Genomic DNA, 19,814 nt, shown 5'->3' with positions numbered 1-19,814 from the left:
GACAGCGGGTGGGCTGGGGAGGGGGTCATACTTGTGGCATTTGATGGGCACACTGGCATCATTTAATGGGCACACTGGAAGCATTTAATGGGCACACTGGCAGCATTTAATGGGCACACTGGCAGCATTTGATGGGCACAATGGCTGCAATTGAGGGCACAGTGGCTGCGTTTGATGGCACAGTGGCTTCCGTTGGTGGCACAGTGGCTGCAAATGATGGGGCACAGGTAGCATTTAATGGGCACACTGGCAGCATTTGATGGGCACACTGGCAGCATTTGATGGGCACACTGGCTGCGTTTGATGGTTTTTTTTAAAGATTTTTTCAGTTTGATATTCACCCCCAAAAATTTTGAGTACCAGCTGCCACTGGTACTAGGCTTAAGGCCCATACACACAATCAGAAAATCGTAGGTAAAATACCGCTTTTTAAGCAATCATACGATAATCTGATCGTTAGTACACAGCATTGGAGTCGCGATCATACAATATAATCTGAAGGGACAAATAATATCATTTTTCTTGAACAGCACCAGATCATATGATTTTAGTTTATTCAGTGCAGTTGTTGTCTGAAAATACAATACACATACAGTATCTCACAAAAGTGAGTACACCCCTCACATTTTTGTAAATATTTTATTCTGTCTTTTCATGTGACAACACTGAAGAAATGACACATTGCTACAATGTAAAGTAGTGAGTGTACAGCTTGTATAACAGTATAAATTTGCTGTCCCCTCAAAATAACTCAACACACAGTCATTAACCACTTGCCGACCGCTGCACGCCGATGTACGTCCTATTTTTGAAGAGGGATATCTCGGTAACGGCAGCAGCTGCTACCACAACCGAGATATCCATCTCTTCAGGCGGCGGTCGGCTGTACGATAACGGTGGCCTTCGCGGCGGATTTGCAGCAAGATCACCGCTATCGGCGGCGGGAGAGGTGCAACCCCCCCTCCCGCACCTTCCGCCGCTTACCGGAGCCGTCGGTAGCGGCGGAGGCGATCAGGTCCTCTTCCTAGCTGGGCATAGAGACAAGTGAGGCTAAGATGGCCCCCACTCGTCTCTATACCATAGGAGGGCGGAAGCGACGTCAAAACGTCACTTCCGCCGATACCTCTTAAAGGTATATTTTTTTTAAATGTCATTTTTTCTTTTTTTTCTTTTTGTTGCATTTTAGCCCAAATATGAGATCTGAGGACTTTTTGACCCCAGATCTCATATTTAAGAGGACCTGTCATGCTTTTTTCTATTACAAGGGATGTTTACATTCCTTGTAATAGGAATAAAAGTGATCCATTTTTTATTTTTTTTTTAAACAGTGTAAAAATAAATAAAATCAATTAAAATAAATAAGAAAAAAAAAAGTTTTTTTAAAAACACCCCGTCACGACGAGCTTGCTCACAGAACCGAGCGTATACGTGAGTAGCACCCGCATATGAAAACGGTGGTCAAACCACACATGTGAGGTATCGCCGCGATCGGTAGAGCGAGAGCAATAATTCTAGCTCTAGATCTCCTCTGTAACGCAAAAAATGCAACCTGTAGAATTTTTAAAATGTCGCTTATGGAGATTTTTGAGGCTAAAAGTTTGACGCCATTCCACGAGCGGGCACAATTTTGAAGCGTGACATGTTGGGTATCAATTTACTCGGCGTACCATTATCTCTCACAATATAAAAAAAAATTGGGCTAATTTTACTGTTGCCTTATTTTTTTATTCAAAAAAGTGAATTTTTTCCAAAAAAAGTGCGCTTGTAAGACCGCTGCGCAAATACGGTGTGAAAAAAAGTATTTCAATGACCGCCATTTTATTCTCTAGGGTGTTAGAAAAAAAACAATATAAAATGTTTGGGGGTTCTAAGTAATTTTCTAGCAAAAAAAACTGTTTTAAACATGTAAACACCAAGTCTGAAAAAGAGGCCTGGTCCTTAAGTGGTTAATGTCTAACCCAATGGCAACAAAAGTGAGTACACCCCTCACATTTTTGTAAATATTTTATTCTATCTTTTCATGTGATAAAGAAATTACAATTTGGACATTTTCACTCAGGGGTGTACTCACTTTTGTTGCCAGCAGTTTAGACACCAAATATGAGGGGTGTACTCACTTTTGTGAAATACTGTACAATACAATATTTGATTAATTATGTGATTTATGAATTTACACTTAGCACAAGGATAGCACACAATTAATTCTTGTTTGGTTGGAGTGAAGGACAATACACTATACAATTCACTTCTGAATTTTTATTCTGTCTTAGGAGAATTTTTGTAAACTTTAGTGACCTCTTTTATTTTCGATATGAAACTGGCATGCAAAAAAATAAATAAACAATAAATGGACAATTATTAACCCGATAATCTCGTTGTGTGTAGCGGACATTCATTGTGAGTCAGTTTCAGCCATACAGGAATCTCTTGTGCACACATTTGCATAAGAGAGAGATAAAAAGACTTTGAATGAGCCAATAAACTCTGTGAAGCAAGATGAGAAATCCCCCAGTGCAGTGTAATTGTGTACACACAGTGTGATGTCCTCTATAGTCTCTGGTCTCCACCCCCTCAGTAAAGCCCTCCAGGCCTGGCACAGCTCAGTTATTGTGACATCGGAGCTCCAACATGCAGCGTCTCCCACCCGGAGATCTGGAGAGGCTGCAGATGGTGGGACGCGGAGGATTTGGGGAGGTCTATAGAGGATGGAGCCAGACTCTGAAAATGGAGGTAGCACTCAAAGTGGTGCAAGGAGCCCAGAGGTATGTACTAACACCAGATACTTTCACTTTCACTTTCGTTGATAACGGTAAACAGGACAAAGAGGATGAATCTCTCTAATGGGGGCACAGAGAGCAATGAAAACTGGAATTAAACAGCTTTGAGCAGCGTTGGAAAGCACCAAAGTCCCTGTGATACCCACTGAATAAGGGCACATTCGGCGACCCATCGCAGTTTGCTACGGAAGTGTGGACTAAGGGGGGAAGCAGACATGTTGTTACACCCACCGCAGTTTTGCATTTTACACAAATTTCTAACAGTAAACTGCTTTTATATAGTGAAATACAGGACTTAGAACTCCGTCTGACTACTTAGATGTTGAATTTTAAAAGCAGCGGCAACCCTGATCATCTCATAAATTTGCTAATCTGACAGAAGTTTGCTGCTTTTAAAATTCAACATCTAAGCAGTCAGACGGAGTTGTAAGTCCTGTATTTCACTATAGAAACAGACTTTACTGTTATAAATACGTGTAAAATGCAAAACTCCAGTGGGTGTAACAACATGTCCGCTTCCCCCCTTCTTAGCCCTTGTACACACGGTCGGAGAATCTGTCGGAATGAGTCTTATCGGACCGTGTCGTCAGATAATCCGACTGTGTGTGGTATGCATCGGACTGATTCCGTCCGAATCTCCGTCCGACCCAATTCCGATCATGTGTAGAGCATTTTCATCGGACCAAGTGCCACGCATGCCCAGATCAAATTCCTACATCAAAGCTATTGGCTACTAGCCTGAATGTAGTCCCATCGTAACGAAATTACGTCATCACGTTCTGAAAGATCGGATTTTTCGCCAACTTGGCCCGACCGTGTGTATGCAACAGTTTCGGACACAATCCGTCGGACTAAATCCGACGGATTTGGTTGGCAAAATCTCCGACCGTGTGTACGTGGGCTTAGTGTATCCTTACTGTGGAGGAGTGTGGGGTGTAGCAAGATGGCGGCGATGGAATGTCACTTCCGTAGCAAACTGCAATGGGTCGCGGAATATGTCGGTTAGGGATGAGCCGAACACCCCCCGGTTCGGTTCGCACCAGAACTTTCGAACGGACCCCGCGTTCGTAACGAACGTTAGAACCCCATTGAAGTCTATGGGACTCGAACGTTCGAAATGGAAAGTGCTAATTTTTAGAGGTCGACCGATATGGGTTTTTCTCTGGCCGATGCCGATATTTAGAAATCATGGCGGCCGATAGCCGATATATGATGCCGATTTTTTTGGGCCGATATGTTAGGCCGATTTTATTTTATTTATTTATTTTTAATCCCCCTTGATCTAACACACCTTTCCCACTGGGGCGTTTTTTAAGGTGCTTTTGGGCTAAAAATAGCGCCTGTAAAGTGCCTGCAAAATGGCGCCCCTGCAGTCTGTGTGAAAGACAGAGTGCTTTCACACTGAGGCGATGCGCTGGCAGGATCTTAAAAAAAAAAGTCCTGCAAGCAGCATGTTTGGAGTGGTGTATACCGCTCCTCCACCACTCCTGCCCATTGATATGAATGGGCACCACTGCCGAAGCGCATGCAATGCAATTTGCCAGCGGTGCTTCATGGGCGCATTTAACCTCTTCCTTGGCTGCTAGCTGGGTTATATGTGCCCCACTAGCAGCCAAATAGCACCACTAAAATGATGGTAAAGAGCCGCTAAAACTTGCGTTTTACCATCAACGTCTGCCCGCTCCAGTGTGAAAGCAGCCTTCATAAGTGATACAGAAAATTTCTTACACTTAAAGCGGAGGTCCACCCTAAAATGGACCTTCCGCTCAACGGATTCCTCCCCCCCTCCGGCGCCACAATTGGCACCTTTCAGGGGGGAGGGGGGTGCAGTTACCTGGATAATATATAATATATAATATATATATATATATATATATAATATATAGTACATTACGCCCCTTTCCGCAAGTGCCCGCCCCCTTCCGCAAGTGCCCCGCTGCCTGCTGGGAAACACACAGATCCCAGAGGCAGCGGGGACCGTCCTCATTGCGCAGCGCGGCTCGCGCATGCGCAGTAGGGAACCGGGAAATTAAGCCGAAAGGCTCCATTTCCTGATTCCCATACCCAAGATGGCGGCGGCAGCACTTGAGTGTCGATCTAGCGATCGGCTTCGGGTGCCGACATCGCGGGCGCGCTGGACAGGTAAGTGTCACTATTTTAAAAGTCAGCAGCTGCAGTATTTGTAGCTGCTGGCTTTAAAAAAAAAAAAAAAACGCGGAGTCCCGGCGGACTCCCGCTTTAAACATTTATTAAACAAAACAAACCTCCAATCAGTTTACTTGTAAGTATGATTTTAAATTAAAAAAAAAAAAAAACTATATATTAAATAAAAACGGGTAGTCAAAACTTTTGGACAAAAAAAAAAAAGGGCTAACTTTACTGTTTTTATTTTATTTTTATTTTTTAAATGGTGTATTTTTTCCCCAAAAAAATGCATTTGAAAGACCTCTGTGCAAATGCCGTGTGACATAAAATATTGCAACAACTGCTATTTTATTCCCTAGGATCTCTGCTAAAAAAATATATATAATTTTTGGGGGGTCTAAGTGATTTTCTGGCAGAAAATACAGGATTTTTACTTGTAAGCAACAAGTGTCAGAAAAGATTTAGTCTTTAAATGGTTAAACTGAGAACTTCTACACACAGATGACTTCATTCATTCAGAAGTGTAAACATTGTATCATTTAGTTCTTTTCTTGGCAGTCTGCCCAGAGTGGAGGAAAGTGTTGCTATGACGACTCAGGCAACTCACACTGACTTCTTACAGAAGTCATTTCAAAGTCCCGCTGTAGAATCGGCTTTTTATCAACACAATCGGCCGATGCCGATTATTAAAAAAACGGCAAATATCGGCCGATATATCGGTCGACCTCTACTAATTTTAACGGCTGATATGCAAGATACTGTCCTAAAAAGGGTTTGGGGACCTGGCTCCTGCCTCAGGGGACATGGGTCAATGCAATAAAAAGTTTTAAAAGCGGCCGTTTTGGCGGGAACACTGATTTTAATGACGATTAAAGTGAACAAAAAAAAATGAAATATTCCTTTAAATATGGTGCCTGGGGGGTGTCTGTAGTATGCCTGTGAAGTGCCACGTGTTTCCCGTGTTTAGAACAGTCACTGCACAAAATGACATTAAACGGAAATAACACCATTTAAAACTGCTTGCGGTTTTAATGTTATATCTGGTTCCTGCAATATGGTTGAAAATCATTGAGAAAAATGGCATGGGTAGCCCTCCCTGCCCATTACCAGCCTATTTGGGTCTTGTACACATATTAAGGGGAACCCCGTACCCATATTAAAAAAAGGAAATGTGTGTGGCCCCCAGGCCCTATATACTCAGAACAGCAGTATACAGGTGGTGCAAACAAGACAGGGACTGTGTAGGTTTGTTGTGTTAAGTTGAATCTGTTTGTAATTTTCAACTGGTACATTTTTAAAGTGTAGCTCCAGTCAAAAAAACTATTTTTAAGCTTTTTGGAAAACATAGGGAAGGGTTATCACCCCTGTATAATTTGTTTTGTCGTCCATCTTTTTTCATCTCACTTGCTGTTGTCTCCTTCCGTTTGCAAGTAGGAGATGTTTGTAAATTGGATGTTTGAAAGTAGGGGCCTGCCCTATATGCTCTGCAGAAATGGCGGAACAAGGTGTTGGTTTTGCCACAACATTGTAAGCCCTCAAAGTGACTCTTGGTGGGCGCTGGAGCGCCCTGCTGTGAACGATTATATCAAGAATTGTAATTACATGCCATTGTTGAACAGTGGTAGAAAAATTGACCTTTGGTGGTTGTGGTGCTGGTGCCACCACACTATAAGTCCTCACCGTTACTCTGGGTGGGCACAGGAAGGGGCCCTCCTGTGAAATATTATATCAAGAATTGTAATTACATGTCCCTGTTAAACAGGGGCAGAAAAATTGGGCCTTAGGCACTGGTGCCATCACACTGCAACCTCTGCCATATACTGTAGTTTTATTGCAGGAATTAGCCCTGCTGCAAAGCATTGCATCAAAAATTGTACTTAAACGCCCCTGTTAAACAGGGGCAGAAAAATTGGGCCTTAGGCACTGGTGCCATCACACTGCAACCTCTGCCATATACTGTAGTTTTATTGCAGGAATTAGCCCTGCTGCAAAGCATTGCATCAAAAATTGTACTTAAACGCCCCTGTTAAACAGGGGCAGAAAAATTGGGCCTTAGGCACTGGTGCCATCACACTGCAACCTCTGCCATATACTGTAGTTTTATTGCAGGAATTAGCCCTGCTGCAAAGCATTGCATCAAAAATTGTACTTAAACGCCCCTGTTAAACAGGGGCAGAAAAATTGGGCCTTAGGCACTGGTGCCATCACACTGCAACCTCTGCCATATACTCTAGTTTTATTGCAGAAATTAGCCCTGCTGCAAAGCATTGCATCAAAAATTGTACTTAAACGCCCCTGTTAAACAGGGGCAGAAAAATTGGGCCTTAGGCACTGGTGCCATCACACTGCAACCTCTGCCATATACTCTAGTTTTATTGCAGGAATTAGCCCTGCTGCAAAGCATTGCATCAAAAATTGTACTTAAACGCCCCTGTTAAACAGGGGCAGAAAAATTGGGCCTTAGGCACTGGTGCCATCACACTGCAACCTCTGCCATATACTGTAGTTTTATTGCAGGAATTAGCCCTGCTGCAAAGCATTGCATCAAAAATTGTACTTAAACGCCCCTGTTAAACAGGGGCAGAAAAATTGGGCCTTAGGCACTGGTGCCATCACACTGCAACCTCTGCCATATACTGTAGTTTTATTGCAGGAATTAGCCCTGCTGCAAAGCATTGCATCAAAAATTGTACTTAAACGCCCCTGTTAAACAGGGGCAGAAAAATTGGGCCTTAGGCACTGGTGCCATCACACTGCAACCTCTGCCATATACTGTAGTTTTATTGCAGGAATTAGCCCTGCTGCAAAGCATTGCATCAAAAATTGTACTTAAACGCCCCTGTTAAACAGGGGCAGAAAAATTGGGCCTTAGGCACTGGTGCCATCACACTGCAACCTCTGCCATATACTCTAGTTTTATTGCAGAAATTAGCCCTGCTGCAAAGCATTGCATCAAAAATTGTACTTAAACGCCCCTGTTAAACAGGGGCAGAAAAATTGGGCCTTAGGCACTGGTGCCATCACACTGCAACCTCTGCCATATACTGTAGTTTTATTGCAGGAATTAGCCCTGCTGCAAAGCATTGCATCAAAAATTGTACTTAAACGCCCCTGTTAAACAGGGGCAGAAAAATTGGGCATTTGGCACTGGTGCCATCACACTGCAACCTCTGCCATATACTGCAGTTTTATTGCAGGAATTAGCCCTGCTGCAAAGCATTGCATCAAAAATTGTACTTAAACGCCCCTGTTAAACAGGGGCAGAAAAATTGGGCCTTAGGCACTAGTGCCATCACACTGCAACCTCTGCCATATACTCTAGTTTTATTACAGAAATTAGCCCTGCTGCAAAGCATTGCATCAAAAATTGTACTTAAACGCCCCTGTTAAACAGGGGCAGAAAAATTGGGCCTTAGGCACTGGTGCCATCACACTGCAACCTCTGCCATAGACTCTAGTTTTATTGCAGGAATTAGCCCTGCTGCAAAGCATTGCATCAAAAATTGTACTTAAACGCCCCTGTTAAACAGGGGCAGAAAAATTGGGCCTTAGGCACTGGTGCCATCACACTGCAACCTCTGCCATATACTCTAGTTTTATTGCAGGAATTAGCCCTGCTGCAAAGCATTGCATCAAAAATTGTACTTAAACGCCCCTGTTAAACAGGGGCAGAAAAATTGGGCTGCTGGCATCACCCAGAACCAAAAATGTTCTTCCAACATATCAGCGGAGGAGGAAGAGGATAGACAATCAACATAACAGGACAGTCACTCAGCATCAGCATAGGCAGTCTTGAAGGGATGTGGTATTTCAAAAAAAATTATTCGTTTACATCAGCTTCAGGTGCTTGGTAGCTGTGGGTGATCCAAGACTGATTCATCTTGATGAAGGTCAGTCGATCAACTGATTCGGTGGACAGGCGCACCCTGTGATCGGTAACGAAGCCACCAGCAGCACTGAAGGTGCGTTCCGAAAGAACGCTGGATGCAGGACAGGCCAGTAGCTCAATTGCATACTGTGCAAGCTCTGGCCAGTGATCCATCCTCAAGACCCAGTAAGCCAGAGGATTTTCAGTGGGAAAGGTGTCCAAGTCTGACCTTGCCCCTAGGTATTCCTGCACCATGTAAATTAGACGCTGGCGATGGGTGCTGGAACCAATCATACCTTGGGGCTGCGGACTAAAAAATTGTCTGAAAGCATCAGTCAGACGGCCACCTTCTCCACCGCTCCTTCTGACTGATGCCTCAGCAACACGTTGTCCAGGACCAGGAGTTTGTGACCTCCCAGTCTCTGGGAACGCGTTGCACAGAGCTTTCTGCAAGGCCTCCCGGAGATGTCTCATCCTCTGCTCCCTCTGCGATGGCAAGATAAGGTTGGCAACCTTACCCTTGTACCGTGGATCAAGGAGAGTGGCCAGCCAGTAATGGTCCCTCTCCTTGATCCGAAGAATACGAGGATCCTTCCGCAGGCTTTGCAGGATCAGGGAGGCCATGCAGCGTAGGTTAGCTGAGGCATTCGGTCCGGAGTCCTCTGGGTAACTAAGGACAACATGATCCCCAGCTACCTCCTCCCAGCCACGTACAAGTCCACGTGTTTCTTGGGACTGTAAATCATCCCTATAAGACTGCTGCTGCTGCTGCTGATGCTGAGTGCCAGCCTCCACCTCCATGCTGACACAATCATCCTCCTCCTCCTCTTCCTCCTCCTCACCCTCTTCCTGTGTGATGGGTGGCACAGCAGGAACACTGTCTGGATAAAGGGGGCCTTGAGAGGCAAGGAAGTCCTCCTCTTCCTGCCTCTGTTCTGCCTCAAGTGCCCTGTCCATTATTCCGCGCAGCGTATGCTCCAAGAGGTGGACAAGAGGTACAGTGTCACTGATGCATGCACTGTCACTGCTCACCATCCTTGTGGCCTCCTCAAACGGTGACAGGACAGTGCATGCATCCCTGATCATGCCCCACTGGCGTGGTGAGAAAAAACCAAGCTCCCCTGACCCTGTCCTGGTGCCGTAGTCGCACAGGTACTCATTGATGGCCCTCTGCTGCGTGTGCAGCCGCTGCAGCATGGCCAATGTTGAGTTCCATCTGGTGGGCATGTCACATATAAGGTGGTTCTTGGGCAGGTTCAACTCCTTTTGGAGCTCAGCCAGCCGAGCACAGGCATTAAATGATCGGCGGAAATGCACACAGACTCTCCTGGCCTGTTTCAGGACATCCTGTAAGCCGGGGTACCTGCCCAAGAACCGCTGCACCACCAGGTTAAGGACGTGAGCTACACAGGGCACATGGGTCAGTTGTCCCTGTCGGAGGGCGGAGAGGAGGTTGGTGCCATTGTCGCAAACCACCATTCCTGGCTTAAGCTGGCGTGGCGTCAACCACCTCTCGGCCTGCCCCTGCAGAGCTGACAAAACATCCGCCCCAGTGTGGCTCCTGTCCCCCAAACAAACCAGCGCAAGCACGGCATGGCATCGTTTTGCCTGCGTACTTGCGTAGCCCCTGCAACGCCTACGGAGCACCGCTGGTTCTGAGGACAGTGCACTGGAAGAGGCCATGGAGGAAGACGAAGAGGAGGGGGTGGAGGAGAGAGGTGTGTCACAACCAATAGTAGCATTTTGGAGGCGTGGTGGCGGAACAACCTCCAACACTACTGCACCTTGTCCTGCATCCTTCCCAGCAGCCAGAAGAGTGACCCAATGGGCCGTGAAAGACAGGTAACGTCCCTGTCCATGCCTGCTGGACCATGAGTCAGCGGTAATATGCACCTTACCGCTGACCGCCCTGTCCAGCGAGGCAAGGACATTGCCTTCCACATGCCGGTAGAGAGCTGGAATCGCCTTCCGTGAGAAAAAATGGCGTTTGGGGACCTGCCACTGAGGAACCGCACATTGTACAAACTCACGGAAGGGGGCCGAGTCTACCAACTGAAAAGGCAGCAGTTGAAGTGCTAGCAATTTAGCCAAGCTAGCATTCAACCGCTGGGCATGTGGATGGCTGGGAGTAAATTTCTTCCGCCGGTCCAGCAGCTGGGGCAGGGACATTTGCCTGCTATAATCGGACGTGGATGTACCACTAGCAGAGTTCCCGGAAGCACTTGGCTGTGACACACCTAATTCTACACCTTCATTCCTCTCAGAGCAGGTTTCAGAGAGGACTGAAGGTCTAGTGGGGTTGGAGATGCCAGCTGATGAGGAGCAAGGAGAGGTCCGCTTTGTTCTTTGGTGTGGGTCTTTGAGGTATGCTTGCCAACGAGCTGCATGGCAGGTCAACATATGTCTGGTCAAGCATGTGGTGCCCAAGCGGCTGATGTTTTGGCCACGTGAGATACGCTTGAGACATATGTTGCAAATAGCAGCGGTGCGATCTGATGCACTCGTCTCAAATAAGGCCCACACCAAAGAACTTTTAGAATAACGCGCAGAGGAAGCGCTCTGCGCAGGCGGAGCTCTGCGGTGTGATTCAGTCGGTGTGCTGCCCCTAAGCTGGCCCCCGGAGGGCATCCTGCCTCGTTGGACATGTGCCTCCTCCTCCTCCTCCTCCCTCCTTCCAGGCACCCACGTGGAGTCAGTGCCCTCGTCATCCCCTCCCTCTTCATCGCTGTAGCAAACCTGGCAGTATGCTGCAGCTTGTGGAACATGACTGCCAGATTGCTGTGCTTCTTGAGCATCCTCTCTCTCTGCGCTCACGCTACTGCCTTCCTCTAGCTGAGTGTCATCATCAGAGCCCACCAAACACTGGGCATCCTCCTGGAGCATGTACCCAACACTGTGCTCAAAGAGTTCAGGAGACTCCTCAGGAGGACGTGGTGGGTCTAGGGAAGGAGTCACTGATGATGACATTGAGAGGAGGGACGACGATGTGTTGGCAGCTGCTTTTCTACTACCCTGAGACTGGGTGAGAGAGGATGAGGAGGATGAAGAGGGCTTGGTCATCCACTCTACCAAGTCGTTGGCATGTTGCGGTTCAACATGTCCAGCTGCAGAAAAGAAGGACAAGCATGTCCCATGGCCACGTGCTGATGACAATGCACCGCGTCCACGACCAGCACTGTTGTCTCTAGACACAGAGCCTGCTTGCCCTCTTTTATCGGCTCGCGCCTGTCTGCCTCTCCTTGCTGGCCTTCCAGACATGGTAATGGCCTGAAGGGAGTTGGGTAAAACAGTAGTTGGGTAGTTTATATTGTGCTGGAGGCACACAACACCCACTAACTCCTGCAGATGCCTTTTTTATAGAACAGCAGAGTTAAAGGGGTATATACAGATGTATACTGTGCTGTGCTGGAAGCAGACACAACTTCCTATAACTCCTGCAGATGACAATCGGGCCCAAATAGAGAACAGCTATGTAGGTGGATTATAGCGGTATGTACTGGGTACAGAGCACGCACACAGCACGCACTATCTCCTGAGTGACACTACTGACTGCAAGCTCTATTGTTAAAGATGGACCACTAGCTATATAGGTGAGGTGAATATCACGGTGTATACTGCGGTCAGGGCACGCAGACAATAACCAGAAAACAGCAGAGTTAAAGGGGTATATACAGATGTATACTGTGCTGTGCTGGAAGCACACACAACTTCCAATAACTCCTGCAGATGACAATCGGGCTCAAATAGAGAACAGCTATGTAGGTGTATATAGTGGTATGTACTGGGTACAAAGCACGCAGACAGCACGCACTAACACTACTGACTGCAAGCTCTATTATTAAAGCTAGATCACTAGCTATATAGGTGAGGTGAATATAGTGGTGTATACTGCGGTCAGGGCACAGACAGTAACCACTACACAAGAGCAAGATAGTAAATCAGCCAAAAACGATTGGTGTGTAACTGTGTTGAAGGTACACAGAACACCCACTGCTTCAGACGCCAACACACTGCACGAGGCTGCCTTAATGGCGGCCTTATATAGTGTGGGGCGTGCACTACACAGCCTGAGCTATGATTGGCCACAGGCAGGATGCCTGTGGCCAACCATGGCTCTCCTCGCTGCTGGCGCTGCGATTGGCCAAGCATGCGGGGTCACAGTGCATGCTTGGCCAATCGTGAGACAGCAATGCATTGCGCCATCGCAGTGCATTGTGGGCCACACAAATTTTGCCGCGAACGGCCCAAACGTTCGGAATTCGGCGAACGCACGAACGACCGATGTTCGAGTCGAACATGCGTTCGACTCGAACACGAAGCTCATCCCTAATGTCGGTACACCGGCGTCTCAGACATCCGGGAGTCACATGTGGAGGTAGTATTGAGACGCCACAATTCAAGATTAGGGGGGCCACCTCATCCCTTTATACCCAAACATATTAATTACACGGGTTCTGAGGCTAGCTTAATACAGATAAGGCACTAATTACGTTTAATTACCTCCTTAAACAGCCACAGAACCTGTGTAATTAACATGTGTTTGGTTTTAAAGGCATGAGGTGGTAATGATAAGCCCGATCTAAAGTGAATGGTGGTAGCAGAGGACCTCCATGACTAAGCCCCGGGGGGTGGAGTGAAACGCATCGTTTTTTTACCTTAACGTATTCTATGCATGAAGGTAAAAAAAAACAACAGCCCCCCTAATACACACCTGAGCCCCCTCTCAATCCAGCAATGTGCAAAAAGTGAATGAACGTTCCTGGAATGAGAGTTTTTGAAGAAATTCTTGTAGTGTATGGATGGACAGCCTGGAGCAATGTCCGTGTCACACTTGTGTTCATGTTGCTGGTGACAACTGACCATAAAGAGGGCAGAAAAGCTGTTTGTATGTGTCAATCCATTGCTCACTGGAATGCGCTGTTAGGAGTGATTGTGAAAGATTTCTGACCAGTGAGGGAATGGCAGCATGGAAGGAGGTCGGTATTTTCTCTGCCTTTCTTGTTTGGGTGGGGTGAAGTACAATACAATACATTTCATCACTTCTGAATTTTAATTCTGTTGTAGGAGAACTTCAGTAACCTCTTTTATTTTCGATAAGAGACTGGCATATGCAAAAGAAAAGGAAAAAAAAAAACGGACAATCATTTGCTCGATAATCCCTTGTGCAGTATTGCCCAAATGCACACATAAAACAACCATACAGAATCAAAGTCATTGTATAAGAGAGAGATAAAAAAGACTTTGAATGAGCCAATAAACTCAGTCAAACAAGAGCAGAAATTCCCTGAGTGCAGTGTAATGCTTTGTACACACAGTCGTACTTTCCGACGGAAATTCCGATCATGTGTGGGCTCCATCAGGCTTTTTCCATCGGAATTTCCGACACACAAAGTTTGAGATCTGGATCTAAAATTTTCCGACAAACAAAATCTAATCATTTAAATTCTGTTCGCGTGTAGACAATTCTGACGCACAAAGTGCCATGCATGCACAGATTAAAATACGAGATGAAAGCCATTGGCTACTGGCCTTTTTACAGTCCCGTGTTCTACGTCACCTCGTTCTGAACAATCAGATTTTCCAAAAACTTTGTGAGACCGTTTGGGCCAAAATCCGTCTGAAAAAATCAGACGGATTTTGTCGTCGGAATGTCTGACCGTGTGTACAGGGCATAATTGTGTACACACAGTGTGATGTCCTCTATAGTCTCTGGTCTCCACCCCCTCAGTAAATCCCTCCAGGCCTGGCACAGCTCAGTTATTGTGACATCGGCGCTCCAACATGCAGCGTCTCCCACCCGCAGATCTGGAGAGGCTGCAGATGGTGGGACGCGGAGGATTTGGGGAGGTCTATAGAGGATGGAGCCAGACTCTGAAAATGGAGGTAGCACTCAAAGTGGTGCAAGGAGCCCAGAGGTATGTACTAACACCAGATACTTTCACTTTAGTTGATAACGGTAAACAGGACAAAGAGGATGAATCGCCCTAATGGGGGCACAGAGAGCCATGAAAACTGGAATTTGAGCAGCGTTGGAACACACCAAGGTCCCTGCTCCGGTGAATAAGGGAGTCGGCGTCTCAGGCACTCATCCGGGAGTCACATGTGCAGGTAGTAATGAGACGCCACAATTCCAGATTAGTGTGGCCACCTCATCCCTTTATACCCAAACATATTAATTACACAGGTTCTGAGGCTAGCTTAATACAGATAAGGCACTAATTACATTTAATTACCTCCTTAACCACTTAAGGACCAGGCCTCTTTTTCAGACTTGGTGTTTACATGTTTAAAACAGTTTTTTTTGCTAGAATATTACTTAGAACCCCCAAACATTTTATATTGTTTTTTTTTCGAACACCCTAGAGAATAAAATGGCGGTCATTGAAATACTTTTTTTCACACCGTATTTGCGCAGCGGTCTTACAAGCGCACTTTTTTTGGAAAAAATTCACTTTTTTGAATAAAGAAATAAGACAACAGTAAAATTAGCCCAATTTTTTTTATATTGTGAAAGATAATGGTACGCCAAGTAAACTGATACCAACATGTCACGCTTCAAAATTGCGCCCGCTCGTGGAATGGCGTCAAACTTTTAGCCTCAAAAATCTCCATAAGCGACATTCAAAAAATTCTACAGGTTGCATTTTTTGCGCTACAGAGGAGGTCTAGGGCTAGAATTATTGCTCTCGCTCTACCGATCGCGGCGATACCTCACATGTGTGGTTTGACCACCGTTTTCATATGCGGGCGCTACTCACGTATGCGCTCACTTCTGTGCGCAAGCTCGTCGTGACGGGGTGTTTTTAAAAAACTTTTTTTTTTTTTCTTATTTATTTTAATTGATTTTATTTATTTTTACACTGTTTTAAAAAAAAATTTAAACATCCCTTGTAATAGAAAAAAGCATGGCAGGTCCTCTTAAATATGAGATCTGGGGTCAAAAAGTCCTCAGATCTCATATTTGGGCTAAAATGCAAAAAAAAAAAGAAAAAGAAAAAATGACATTTAAAAAAAATATACCTTTAAGAGGTATGGGCGGAAGTGACGTTTTGACGTCGCTTCCGCCCTCCTATGGCATAGAGACGAGTGGGGGCCATCTTAGCCTCACTCGTCTCCATACCCAGCTAACGAAAGGACCCGATCGCCTCTGCCGCTACCGACGGCTCCGGTAAGCGGCGGAAGGTGCGGGAGGGCGGCGGGAGGGGGGGTGACACCTCTCGCGCCGCCGATAGCGGTGATCTCATGGCGAATCCGCCGCGGAGACCACCGTTATCGTACAGCCGACTGGCGCCTGAAGAGATGGATATCTCGGTTGTGGCAGCAGCTGCTGCCATTACCGAGATATCCCTCTTCAAAAATGGACGTATATCGTCGTGCGCTGGTCGGCAACTGGTTAAAGAGCCGCAGAACCTGTGTAATTAACATGTGTTTGGTTTTAAAGGGATGAGGTGGTAACCATAAGCCCAATCTAAAGTGTAAGTGAATGGTGGCAACAGAGGACCTCCATGACTAAGCCCAGGGGGCAGGGCGAAACGCACCAGGCATGTCCTGGTCGCTTTTCACTTTAGATCGGGCTACCTGGAGTGCGGCATTTCCATACTACCAGCAATGAAAGCCTGACAAATGTTCTAAATTCTTTCTACTATATTGTAAATTAAAATATAAGTGTTGTCTGTAGTTCTATGTTAACGTTAGTTTGGGGAAGGATTTGAACTCTGTGATCGGGAGCAGAGATCAGTGATGTGTCACACACAGGCACGCCCCACCCCCACAGTTAGAAACACTCTCCAGGACACACTTAACCCCTACACTGCCACCTAGTGGTTAACCCCTGCACTGCCAGTACCATTTACACAGGAATCAGTGCATTTGTATAGCATTGATTGCTGTATAAACGACAATGGTCCCAAAAATGTCCGATGTGTCCGCCATAATGTTGCAGTCACGATAAAAATCACTGATCGCCGACATTACTAGTAAAAAAAAAAAAATAATAATAATAAAAATGCCATAAAACTATCCCCTGTTTTCTAAACGCTATAACTTTTGAGCAAACCAATCAATAAACGTTTATTAGGATTTTTTTTTTTACCAAAAATATGTAGAAGAATACGTATCGGCCTAAACGGAGGAAAAAATGTTTTTTATATATATATTTTTGGGGGATATTTATTATAGCAAAATGTAAAAAGAATGCGTTTTTTTTTTTTAAATTGTCGCTCTTTTTTTGTTTATAGTGCAAAAAATAAAAACCACAGAGGTGATCAAATACCACCAAAAGAAAGCTCTATTTGTGGGGAAAAAAGGACATCAATTTCGTTTGGGAGCCATGTCACACGACTGCGCAATTGTCAGTTAAAGCGACATAGTGCTGCACTGATGGTCACTGATAAGGCTGCACTGATGGACACTAATAGGCGGCACTGGTGGGCACTGATAGGTGGCATTGGGCACTGATTAATGGCACTGAATGGCATTGATAGGTAGTAGTGATGGGCACTGATAGACAGCACTGCTAGGTGGCACTGATGAGGCACTGATTGGCACCACTGGTGGGCATTGATAGGTGGCACACGTGGGCACTGATAGGTTGCACTAATGTACTGTTTTCACTGATTGGTGTCACTGATTACTGGCACTGGCAGGTGGTACTGGTGGGCATGGAGGCTCTTCCTCTTTAGTACTGATGTCCCTTCAAACTGAAGCTGGTGAACGGCTTCAGCGTGAAAATAAAATAAAAACGATTACGGATCCTCTGTTTACATCACGTGATCAGCTGTCGTTGACTGACAGCTGATCACGCGGTAAGGGGCCAGGATCGGCCCCTTACTCGGATCTGTGATCACCCAAGTCTCATTGACTCGGGTGATCACAGCATGCGCCCAATTCAGGGGGGTGTTGCCAGCTTTGAAAGGGGAGGACGTCAATAGACGTACTCCTGGCAAAGCAGGTCCGCGCTGTAGCCGTCATTCGGCTATAGCGCGGATCTGAACAAGTTACCGTATTTATCTTCGTATAACACGCACTTTTTTCCCCTTAAAATCAGGGGAAAATTGCGGGTGCGTGTTATACGTCGATCCTCCGCGATTTCTGCACAATTTTTGGGCTCTAGGCGGTTTTCAACTGCCTTCGGCCCTTCTCGCGGCTTTCGGCCACCTTTGGCCCTTCTCACGCCTTTCAGCCGCCTTCGGCCCTTCTCGGCGGCCGAAAGCCGCCGAGAAGGTCCGAGAGCGGCCGAAAGCTGCCGAGTACGGCCGAGGTGGCCGAAAGCCGTCGAGAAGGGCCGAGATGGCCAAAAGCCGCCTAGAAGGGCCGAGGTGGCTGAACGCCAAGAATCATGTTGTTACTATTATCTTGTTATTTAGTAAAAGCTGTGGCCATATTATTCCAATGAAAATAATGTGTGTCATGTTATATTATTTATGAGGTTTAATATGTTTTCTTTTAATGTTCAATACCACTCTGCCCCCTCAGCCCTACCCAGGTGAAGGAAAACAACATGGCTGCAGCATGTGTATAGCCCAAACCGGCTGTAATGTCACAATTCAGGTGGGTGACCAGGGGTGTAAAACCACAACTAAGCTGCCTATTGCACTTTGAAAGAGCTGATGGTTGATGGTTGTGTCTTGCTGTTTCCCTTGTGACAATGCATATTCACCAAAAAGATTCCCTGATGTGCAAAAACTTGATTTTCTGCAGTCTCTAGTGGCATGAAACATACACAAGACATGTAATAACTAGAGACCAGATGACCTTGGAAATAGTGGTATTTTATTTATTCCAAGAACAAGCTGTAATTTAATATTAATGTGATATGGTAAAAATGGAGCCTAATGAACGTTCACTTTTAAGAACGAGTCTGCTTTAACAACACCAACCACCATTCAAGATATATTAGGCCGGTATTACCAACACACTACTAATACAGTAGATGTGGAAGGAAGAGAGGAAATATTCCTGGTGCCACACGTTTATAAAGTCCTATGGTGGTATGAGAGAGACAACCTCAACCTGAACTCCCGCCAGGCCATGCACCCAACGCATTTCACTCCACCCCAGGAACTCAGTCATGACTAAGCCCCGGGGGACGGAGTGAAACATGTTGGGGACTCCATGGATGTGCAGCACCAGGGACCTTTCCTCTCTTCCTTCCAGTGACTACAGGAGCTGGGATGAGCTCCATCCCTTGCTGGCAGTGATCGAGCCTGAGCTGCACACTAAACAATCCGTGGGTATACAGTAGATGTGTTGCTTGATCTATTATGTGGAGATTTATCAGCTATAGATGGACTGCATGGAATCACATATCAATGAATGGAGAGGGGTCACAGAGCTAAGACACTGTTGTGTAATAGATTGCAGTGTGGCTTTTGTTGGGTGGAAATTTCCACAGGAATTTGGAAAAACCCCAGTGTAGGAAATTGAGGAGGTGGAAGTATATAGTAACATCTGCTGCAACCTTGGTGTTACATAGTTAGTCATGTTGAAAAAAGACACAAGTCCATCCAGTTCAACCAAAAAAAATAAAAAATGCACTCCCATATACACAATCCTATACCCACAGTTGATCCAGAGGAAATCGAAAACCCCCAGCAAAACATGATCCAATTTGCTATAGCAGGGGAAAAATTTCCTTCCTTACCCCCCGAGAGGCATTCAGATTTTTCCTGGATCAACTTTACCTATAAAATGTCACTACCCAGTTATATTATGTACATTTAGGAAAGAATCCAGCCTTTTTTAATGCAATCTACTGAGCTGGCCAGAACCAGCTCTGCAGGGAGTCTATTCCACATTTTCACAGCTCTTACTGTGAAGAAACCTTTCCGTATTTGGTGTGCTAAGAGCAGCTGGATGGGAAGTTAACTGTGACAGATGGGGAACTGATTACAGTGACAAAAAAAGGAAATACTCCATGTATAAGGACCGCATACAGTTCATATATAAAAGCCAAACTCCAGTTATGCTGTTAAATTCACAGCTGCTTGTGTAATATATCTATTTTAGCTGACTGTATATGATGC

General features: G+C 45.8%; 1 protein-coding gene across 3 annotated transcripts in view; it reads left to right on the top strand.

Moving 5' to 3' along the window:
- LOC143943381 (receptor-interacting serine/threonine-protein kinase 3-like) overlaps window positions 1–19,814 on the top strand; it is an 81,708-nt gene that overhangs the window by 19,719 nt on the left and 42,175 nt on the right. The window contains exon 1 of one of the 3 annotated variants that reach the window (XM_077465112.1): window positions 14,522–14,705. The exons of 1 other annotated variant lie outside the window; for it this stretch is intronic. In XM_077465112.1, the coding sequence (XP_077321238.1) occupies window positions 14,572–14,705 (134 nt within the window). In that variant the 5' untranslated portion in view covers window positions 14,522–14,571. Of the gene's footprint in view, window positions 1–14,521; window positions 14,706–18,310; window positions 18,340–19,814 lie in introns of those variants that run through there. One more of the 3 variants, XM_077465113.1, reaches the window with a different exon arrangement.

The sequence above is a fragment of the Lithobates pipiens genome, unplaced genomic scaffold (assembly GCF_037356315.1).
Source record: "Lithobates pipiens isolate NorthernLeopardFrog02 unplaced genomic scaffold, aLitPip1_a1.2 Scaffold_30, whole genome shotgun sequence".
Lineage (NCBI taxonomy): Eukaryota > Metazoa > Chordata > Amphibia > Anura > Ranidae > Lithobates > Lithobates pipiens.
Note: the sequence above shows the minus strand (reverse complement) of the source record. Positions and strands in the feature narration are given on the sequence as shown.